At 40.1% G+C, this 9909-nt stretch overlaps 1 protein-coding gene across 8 annotated transcripts in view; it reads right to left on the bottom strand.

The window, feature by feature from the left end:
* The window catches only part of dbnlb (drebrin-like b), a 14852-nt gene extending 8230 nt beyond the window's left edge, over positions 1-6622 (bottom strand). For 4 of the 8 annotated variants that reach the window (XM_034870894.1, XM_034870891.1, XM_034870890.1 and 1 more), the window contains exons 1-5: positions 6432-6621; positions 2889-2944; positions 2150-2262; positions 1988-2062; positions 504-653 (exon numbers count right to left, since the gene is read on the bottom strand). In XM_034870894.1, the coding sequence (XP_034726785.1) occupies positions 504-653; positions 1988-2062; positions 2150-2262; positions 2889-2944; positions 6432-6514 (477 nt within the window). In that variant the 5' untranslated portion in view covers positions 6515-6621. Of the gene's footprint in view, positions 1-503; positions 654-1987; positions 2063-2149; positions 2263-2888; positions 2945-6339; positions 6360-6431 lie in introns of those variants that run through there. The other 4 variants (XM_034870895.1, XM_034870893.1, XM_034870889.1 and 1 more) reach the window with 2 other exon arrangements.
* Between the last annotated feature and the right edge of the window lie 3287 nt (positions 6623-9909).

Below are 9909 nucleotides of genomic sequence, written 5' to 3' on the forward strand. Positions count from 1 at the left end.
GAGAGAGAGAGAGAGAGAGAGAGAGAGAGAGAGAGAGAGAGAGAGAGAGAGAGAGAGAAATTCTCTTAACGGACAATTTTTGGCAAATGTCCTTTTATAGCCAAAGGTTTTATTGTAATTACTTCTGGTATTATTGTTATCTTTATACTGTCTTTTCTCTCTCTCCATAGGGTATTTTTCTTGCTGAAAACTGATGCTGGAAATTTAAATTTCCTTGCGGGAGTCATCCCAATAGGACTAATAAAAGAGAAGCCTAATTCTAAGTCTAAAGCCTTTCTAATAGGCCTGGCATTTCCAGAATCTTCTCCTTTTGGAGGGTTTGTATTTCAGTGACATAGCTTGCTTAGTGAGAATGGAAAGCTGCAACAAAAACAAACAACTCCAATGGGTCCAGGTTTTCAGATTAAGGAGCCTAGTTGAGATCTCGCCCTCTTGCTTATCTTTCGAGCATTAAGCGTAAGCAAACAGGAGAACACAAGGCAGGAAGTGCCTGCGCTGCCTACCACGGGGCCCTGAGGACCGCTGTCCTGGAAGCGGCTGGGAGTTTCTTTGTGGAAGCTGTAGTTCGCCCCCGATGCTTTGGCCACCTTCTGCATGATCACCTCGGGCTCCACGTCCTCGTCTCCTCGGGCGTTTATTGTGACGTGGGCACCCTGAAACAACGTGAAATGAAAGCTCATTATACTACTGACACAGGTAGACAAATACAGACAGTTATCTTGGGTTTTCAATGCCCCACCCTATAGTTTTTGTGCGGCACAAATCCCCCAAAGCTGTTACTCCAACGATGCAGCTGTAGATTATTTCTTTTCTGGTGTTTTATTTTTAAATCTAGGCCGAGATCAAAGCCCTCATTAACTTTTCATTTAGCACAATACAAAGGCTCAGCTAAACTACTAAGATTTGGTTTGAAAATGAATCTCTTTTGCTACGTTTACGGCTCGCGTCCACACTTCTGCGGCGTCTCCGAGCTCCTAAACCGGAGACATTTGGAAACACTGCTGCCCCCGTTTTGGTGTGAAATCTCCGGGGTTGCTTTGTAGTCTGGACGGACACAAACGAAGACATTTGGAGACGAGGACACGCGTCCGTAGAGTCTTATTTGTCAGGAAGCTTCCAGACCTTTTAGTAACAGTTCCCCCTCGTCCTCGCTCCAAGATAATAATCCCTGCTCGTACTTTTCTCCGTAGTTGTATTTTCTGTATTTTTTAACTTCTACATCCATGAGTTTTAACTGCAGAGTAACATCAGACAATCTGCTTCCTGTTTACACCGGCACGCACATGCCCAGTGAGTGAGTGTGTGTGTGTGTGTGTGTGAACGGTCATGTGATGTGTGATGTCAGACGTGTCAACATGGACGGAGATTAGTTCTGCTGCTGAAGTTAAAACTCATGTGGACCGAGATGGTTTTTGTCTCAAAGCGCGATTTAAAAAGTGAAAACGTAAACCTGTTAGAGCCCGACCGATGTTTATCAGCCGATATTCGGCATTTCCCGATATAATAGCCGATTTTATTTTTAAATGTTAATTTATAATGACAAATGATTCTGATAAATGATTATTTCAAAAATAAAGACTGTCAACCATGTTATGAGTGTTGACGTTGCGAAGTCTGTCGGCCGGGCTCTAAAGCCCATTATTGTATTCATTTTGTATTATTGTTGAACTTATCTATAGTTCTTGCAAATTTAAATTAAATTAGCTGATTTTCGTGGTTTGTTTTCTTCACCTGCTAGCTAAATTGCACGTGGCTGTTGATTCAACATAATAGCAATTGTAGTTGATTTGTCATTATTTGATATATATAATTCCTAAGCAGTGTGTATGGTAGCCTTCACAATGGCACGCACACGCGCACACACACACACACACACACGACACACATGCAACACAGAGACACACCATTGGTTAAACATCAGCACACTGTAATAGGAAACTGAAGATGTTTATTAAACTAGACTCAAGTTACTGCAGTGTTGTGTTACCTTAAGGAAATTGGCCATGGAGCTGACGTGATTTGCACATATTCCTTTCCTGGCGTCCTTCACTCCCTCGCCAGTCTGAAACACACAGAGTTACCCGAGTTCAACGACGGCCACTTCAAAAGGGGGACGATCAAATGTACGATAGTGAAGTGTAGCACAAACCCAGTTGATGAGGACATATTTCGGGAGTCCAGAGTTTGGATCCTGCACCCGGCAGAAAGCGTACATCACCTTTCCGCTGTTCAGCTCCTCGACCAACTCCTCCAGACCTCCGTCTGACACGTAAACAATGGGGGGGGGGGGGGGGGGGGGGGGGGGGGGGGGGGGGGGGAGATACAGTTTGGGTCTAACCAGAGGTGCAATAGCAGCAGGTGCAGCATATACACTGGTTCCATAAGTGCAGGACATGGATATGTACTCAATAAATATAGAGATGAATATTGTTATAAACAGGATTTCACAGATAGATTTGTCCTATGAATATAATATATAGATAACTAGTATTGTGAACAAGATTTACAGGTGAATGTGTACTATGAATATATATATACAGCTGGATTTGACTATGAACTGAAATTTTACAGTTAGATGTGTATAATAAGTTAGGCTAAAATGAGTCGTATAACAATGGATTTAAAGGTAGTACAAATAAAGTTTGGGCAGAAGCTATCCGAATTAAAGTGCAGTGGAAAGGAATTGCATATTACAGTTAAAATACAGTATTGCAGATGTATATGTAAACAATTGGTACTGTGAATAAACAGTCGGCAGTGCAAATTGAAATACCAGTCAAGGTATTGTGGAACTTCAGCTGTATGACGACAACCAGATCCCTGCACACGTTTGATATTCTACCGAGTTGAGATTATAAAAACGTAACGACGCCGAGTCCGTTACTCACCCCCCTTTTCTGCCAGGCGGATATCATTACTGTTTCCCTCGTAGGTGAACAAGGCCCTGTGGAAAACAGGATTATGGGATATTACAATTATATGTTAAAATACCAGCAAAAACACATTACACAGACAACACAGAAAAGTGTTTTGTGGGCACCATTTTTTTTTCTTCTAAAGTTGCCTTTTCTGACATTTTTGACACTTTTTCAATGATGTAGGTGTATTTTTTTATGTTTTTTTTATATTTCCAATTTTGACATTTTCAGCTTATTTTGAACACCCATTTTTTGTGATGAAAAACTGAAAATGAGTCAAACCCGAAAACACCAATTTTAATTAGCAAAACAAGTTTTATTTGTATACTGATTTTGAGCTACTATCACCCTTAAGCCTTGTTTTGTCTCCCGTCAACCTTTTTTTCTTTTTTTTTTTTTTTAATCGCTTTTTCTGACATTTTTGTCACTTTTTCAATGTAAAACAGAATTATGGGATATTAAAATTATATATTAAAATACCAGAGACAAACGCATTACACAGATTTTTGTGGGCACCACATGTGACATTTTTGACACTTTTTCAATGATGTAGGTGTATTTTTTTATGTTTTTGATATTTCCAATGTTGACATTTTCAGCTTATTTTGAACACCCATTTTTTGTGATGAAAAACTGAAAATGGGTCAAATTTGACCCGAGGACGAATTTTAATTAGCAAAACAATCAAGTTTTGTAAACTGATTTTAAGCAACCATCACCTTCAAGCCTTGTGTTGTCTCCCGTCAACCACTTTATTTTGTGTGTTTTCTTAAATCGCTTTTTCTGACATTTGTGTCACTTTTCAATCTTGTGGGTCTTTTTTTAATGTTTTTTCCAATGTTATTTGATATTTGTAATGTTGACATTTTCAGCTTATTTGGAACGCCCTCTTTTTGTGATGGTAACAAAAGTGAAAATGGGTCAAATTGGACCCGAGGACAACATGAGGGTTAAGCCTTATTTCAACAGGAAATCACCAGACGTCCCCCGATACGACATCATCACGATACCATCGCATTTTTAAACATATTGCAATATATTGCATTTATAACCTTTATTACAACTTCTAATTTTTCCCCAATTTCAAGTGACGTCCCCAAAAGGAAACTTATCAACATCTGTTTCATCTAAGAAGAAACATTTCTCTATTTGTTCATCTCACTTCAGTGTTATCGCTGCAAAATGGGACAAACAACACACACACACACACACACACAATAACAGATCTATACTTGGCGCCTGTGTATCGATACAGTATTGACTCGAGGTAAGCCCGAAAAAGGGAGCGTCGTGCGCCGCTGAACGTTAAATCTAGGCACCAAAACGAGTCTAGTTGAGGAAAAAGATCGGATTTGTTTGTTTGTTTATGTTTATTATTTTCCCCATGGGGAAATTATGTTGCAGTAAAAAAATCCTAATCACATGGTATTTAAAACATTAGGACAGACAAGGCAAGGAAGAAGAAAAAAACATAACATGTATACATTGCTACTCAAAACATGGGGCTTGGCTTCTGATTACCCACAATGCCATTTGCTTTTCTCAGTATTAATATAAACTTTCCATCTGGGTGTGGGCCAGGGTCTGGGTGTGAGCCTGGGTCTGGGCCTGGGCCAGGGCCTGGGTCTGAGTCTGGGCCAGGGTCTGGGTGTGAGCCTGGGTGTGAGCCTGGGTCTGGGTGTGAGCCTGGGTCTGGGCCAGGGCCTGGGTCTGAGTCTGGGCCAGGGTCTGGGTGTTAGCCTGGGTGTGAGCCTGGGTCTGGGTCTGGGCCTGTCCCAGGTTTCTGCCTAAAAGGAAGTTTTTCCTCTCCACTGTGGCCCTGTTGCTGCTCTGGAGGAAACTACTAGACCTGTTGGGTCCTTGTTAATTCTGGAGTGTGGTCTAGACCTGCTCTATCTGTAAAGGGTCTCCAGATAACTCTTGTTATGATCTGATACTACAAATAAAATGGAATTGAAATTGAATTGAACAGATGATGCCAAAAGGAGAGAACACTTTCAACGAGAGCACAGTAGAACATGTGCAGTACGTCGCTGCTGACATTAAAAGACCACAACAGGTTCCTTAAGAAGAACCTTCTGTGTTGGGACTTAGTATTTAATCTGTCAGACCACCTGCCCCCTCTGAGTTTGTGTAATCGAGCACCATGCCGAGGTATTTATTTGGATTTTGGATTCCAACACTCGCGAGGAACGAACGAGCCAGGTTTACCTGTACAAGCATTCGGTTTTCCCCGCGTGCAGCGAACGCCTCTCAGCTGGGCGACCTTCTCGACAATCCATGGTATTAAAAAGGGGATTTAATTATTGAATAATCAAGAAACAACCCCCCAGCCCCCTTCCTGCTCAGCTTTTTTTAACCACACATCACACCCTTGTTATTCCTTTTTTATCGCGATTAATATCGTTATCGCGATATTCAACAACCTCACCGCATATTTTCCTTAAATCGTAAAGCCGGCACGCCGTCTCCCTGCACGTGGCTGGTTTTAAACACCACAAGAGCCCTTTTTAGACTAAATATGAGGCCGGCAGGGCTCCCTGGGTAATTACTCCTTGGGATTAATTAAATGAGGTCATCATTAAACACTAGAGCTTTTATTAACAGGTTTCAGCCTCGAGGCACACACAGTAAGAGGAAGCTGCTGGAGTCGACTTTCCCTTTTTGGCCATATTTCACCTTTAGGTTTCTTATCTGGAAGTGGTTTAGGTGGCTTTTACTTATTTTTAACCCTTTTATTCAAACAGAGCATGCATTACAGATATTATTTTTGAAGTAACGTGTGTTATTGGAGAAAACTGAAATATACATAACAGCAAAAAGAGCCAAAAAAATATAAATTAAACAAAATTGAGTAACAAAATATTCCAAATGACAATAAATTAAGTGAAAAGATGAAATAGGGAGCAAAAGCTTCCAGTTTGAGTCCAGTTTAAATTTTATGATAAAGTAATTGTGTCACTATATGGAAAATTGTCTATATTAAAAACATTAAAATGTGATTTAAAGTGAGTTTTATAATATTTCCCGAATCATTAACTTCTGATATCTTACCAGGAAGTGGATGCTGTGGATATAATGAACATTTTCACTCAATGTCATGACAAATAAGCCTATAATAAACACGCTGAAAGATGATTAAAGCATTTATATTGTCGCTAATGTTAAGTGCGTAGCCTGTTGGTTGTTGACGTTAGATAGTTAACGTTAGCTAGCTAGCTAGCTAATTAACAATCCTACTAGCTAGCTAGTCAGTTAAATCACGTCAGACAACTACTGTAAAAAAGCTAAATCACCCTGAAGCTGACTTTAGCGTATTATAAAGCTACATCATCGTTAAGTTTAATAAGTAGAAGTTATATCGTGGTTAACATTAAGTCCCGGGTTAAGTTAATCTACCGTTAGGTTACCGTTAACTTACTTGGCTGGCTCAATGCTAACCGTCACGAAGCTAACATAACGTCTCCTACGTAGCTAGGGCTAATACGGGTCTTTAAAAATGCGGTTTCTTACCAGTTAGTGTTGGATTTCTCATCTACAACTTCCTTAAATGCTGCCGTTAATGCTGGGCCGTTTTTACTAAGGTTAACTGCCATCGTTGTGCCGAGTACAGCTAGCCAGCTAGCTATGCGGGATGCGCCCTTCCTATTGGGAGCGTTGGCGATGATGCTGACTCGCAGCTGGGCAGGAAGCTAGTTTAGCATCTCTGCTAGGGTGTGTTGCATGTGAGGCACCGTGACAGCCCGGAAGCACGGAGCTAGTTTGCGTTTTGTCGTTGTGACTCCGAGCTCGGCTATACGTATTTAAAAAATACGATTTCCAAATAGTTATTAAAAAGCAAAAAAATCACTTTAGGAAAGCAAGGTTTAATTAATTAATTAATAGATCGGTCCACGTGGAAATTGTGTCGGCACCGCACAACCGCGCGTTAATGTTTGTTGAATCAAACGCACCGTTGAGCGATGATGCATTCAGGTGGTATCGGATTTATCGGAAAGATGAGTTCCACAATAGTAAAAGTCACTTGAATGCCCCCCCCGTAAATCGGAAGAACTCGGAAAGTCGGCGAAAGGTTTGCTACGAGACTTGCGGAGTTGGTGATGATGATAAAGAAAAACAAAAACTTTTAATAAATTTAGAGGGGGCCCGTTGCATATACATCTTTAACTCGCATGTAAATTATAATATATTAGGTCGTAACCACTGCTGCACAAATAGTGACCTACATTAGTAATACTAGTTATTGATTAGCCTTTTCCCTGACAAGTAATTTCAAGCAATATTTTAGTGGTTTTAGGAAATGATGGCTACTGGTGTGCACGGGACAAAATCACTAACATAAAGCTTTAAACTGGAAATAATGACTGGAAACAGCAGTCATCGTGTTGTTTAAACACGCTGATCAATAAACATCTTCTGGCTTTCATGTTCTACCCGACATTACTAATTAACCCTTGTGTTGTCTTCCCCTTTCACCATGAACTTGTCTTTCCAAATGAAAATTGAAAATGAAATGTTCTTTTGTGCTTTTTCTGATTTATTTGTCACTTTTTCCAGCTTTTGGTGCTTTAAAAAAAAAACCTAAGCTGGTTAAATGAAAGATTTCCCCCTTATTCTTAGAATTCAAGGTCAACAAAGCTCATTTATATCAGATTATACATAAGTTGTTGGTTAAAAAGGAAATGATTATGAATTGTTTTGAATAATAGTGAAGATCAGAGGATACTGATCAAGATACTGTTTTGAAACCATAAAAAAAGAATTCAAATGCTATAAGGTTAAATAAAACACCCCCAAATTTAAATGAAATTAATCTTTAATGTTACCTGAACAACGTATGGAATCATCCATGTTATTTTTGGGCAATTTTGTTAAAAGAAATCCAGATTTCGGATAAAAAACAGTTTGAAACATACGGGTCAAACTCATGAACCAGTCGAAGTCTTCTCAACTCGGTAAGGCGATTATCCGAGGATCACGTGAACGCAGCTTATGAGAAACGTTCAATTACGGGGGAAATAAATCCGCCAGTCTCTAATTTAGGCTGAATCCCATTTCTCCCATTAATCCATCCAATGGTAGGACTCAACCGATCCGGGTTAATGATAAGTAGAGACCCGCGATTCGTGAGTCTATTTAAAGACTCGGGTTAAAGATCCGAGTGAATCGCGAGTCAAACAGGTCTATTAAGAAGAGGATATCTTGTCATATATATCAAAAGCCTCCACCCATTCACAGCTGTTAAATTAAAAAAACACAAAAAAATGGACTACAGACAACAGTAAACCAAGATGAGCTTTATTCATATGTTATGAGAAGGTCAATAGTTATCTGGTGTAGGCTATGTGAGGACAAGTGGACAAGTTCATGGTGGCATTTCAAGCACACATATTCCAAATTTTAAGATGCACAAAGGCTGGTCCTGCATTCAGAGAAAAGCCAGGCTGAAATTTAACACATAGAACTGAAAAATATTGGTGCTGTTCAAGCAGGTTTTCCATGTTTCTGGATGAAATGAATCACCCATGTAGGGGGATACAGCCCTGATAGCAACTGTACAGTTCACGACAACGCTCTCTCTCTCTCTATATATATGTACAAAATGAGGGTTAAGGCTACAATTTTAGTCAGAGGTGTTAGGCAGATGAATTGTAACGAAATCCCTGATATCTGGCAAATGGCTGTGAGAAGGTTCTCCAGAGTGCAAAGCATGCCAAGCTGCCTATCTATACAAACTCTACAGAGCACACCGGACGAAGGAAGTCGACGCCGCGCCACTCACATGACGAACGGAGGCGGCGTTCAAAATCGTACATTTGGAAGAAACCGCTTTCAAATAAATAAATAGCTAGATGAACGAAACAAAATGCAAACTCAAAGTACTGCAAAGACACACGAGTCCTGTTCAGTGGCGTGTGGCAGCAAACAGACTTTCACGGCATTTAGAGGACGTATTTTCAAAACATATTAGTGTGTTTCATGACCTCGTGTTTTGATCATTTTCTCTACAGCAGCTCAAGACAATCTATATTTAGTGCCTAACCCGTGGTGTTAATTCTACAATCAAAGCCTCTAAAAACGTTCATGCTTTAGTATGGACCTTTCTGGATAAATCCACCTTATTATCTTTACTCAAAAGCTAATTGATTCCCCCGTTCATAATACCAAATGATTCCCTTTGTGTTGGCAGCATCAGCACATTATGAGCCATGATTGAAGAAAATTATATATATATTCAAAGCATTTTTTTAAACTACTTTATCCGACAGTCACAATGGATTATATTAAAATCAGTGTTACACATCACAATCTTGTTCAATCTGATGACATGAGTGAAAAAAATGAAAGAAAACTGCCCATCACCGAAGCTTTTAAAGATACAAAAGGTCACAAAACGGGACACCAAGACAACGGTTTCCCTCGGTGTGGATCATTAATCCTTAAAACAAAACACACTTTTGCAGACCCGAATAATAATCAGAAGATAAGATGGAAGAAATGCAGACAAACTTCACATGAAAGAAGATTAAATCGTCACGGCGTCTGTATTTCTTCACCTCGAGTAGCAGAGACGCGCCTATGACTTTAAAAGAATAAGTTCTGAAAAACTTCTCGTCTTTTTGAGCGCGAGTGACACGTCCATTTCATTTTTTTAGAACAACAGTAGCACGTGTGTGTTTAACAGCGTCGTTTGGAAGCTGTTACACGTCCGAGTGTTGCTCTAAAATAAATGGGAGATGCTGATATTTAAAGAACTTGAGAGGGAAATTCATCTTAAAAAAACTAACTGTTACTGATAAAATGACAGCAGATGCTTTGTGCAACACAGACCATCCGGGCCCATTCGCACTAAAAGAACTGCAGGAGTGCTGACCTGTCCTTCATCGTGTCGCCTCTTCAGGAAGCGGGAGTGTTTTCTCAAACCCATTCTTTTTTTAGGAGCCTGACGATACGGGGACCTGGTGGTTTTTCCTCAACGTGGGGCCCCTGC

This window comes from Etheostoma cragini, chromosome 5 (assembly GCF_013103735.1).
Source record: "Etheostoma cragini isolate CJK2018 chromosome 5, CSU_Ecrag_1.0, whole genome shotgun sequence".
In the NCBI taxonomy this organism is placed as follows: Eukaryota; Metazoa; Chordata; class Actinopteri; order Perciformes; family Percidae; genus Etheostoma; species Etheostoma cragini.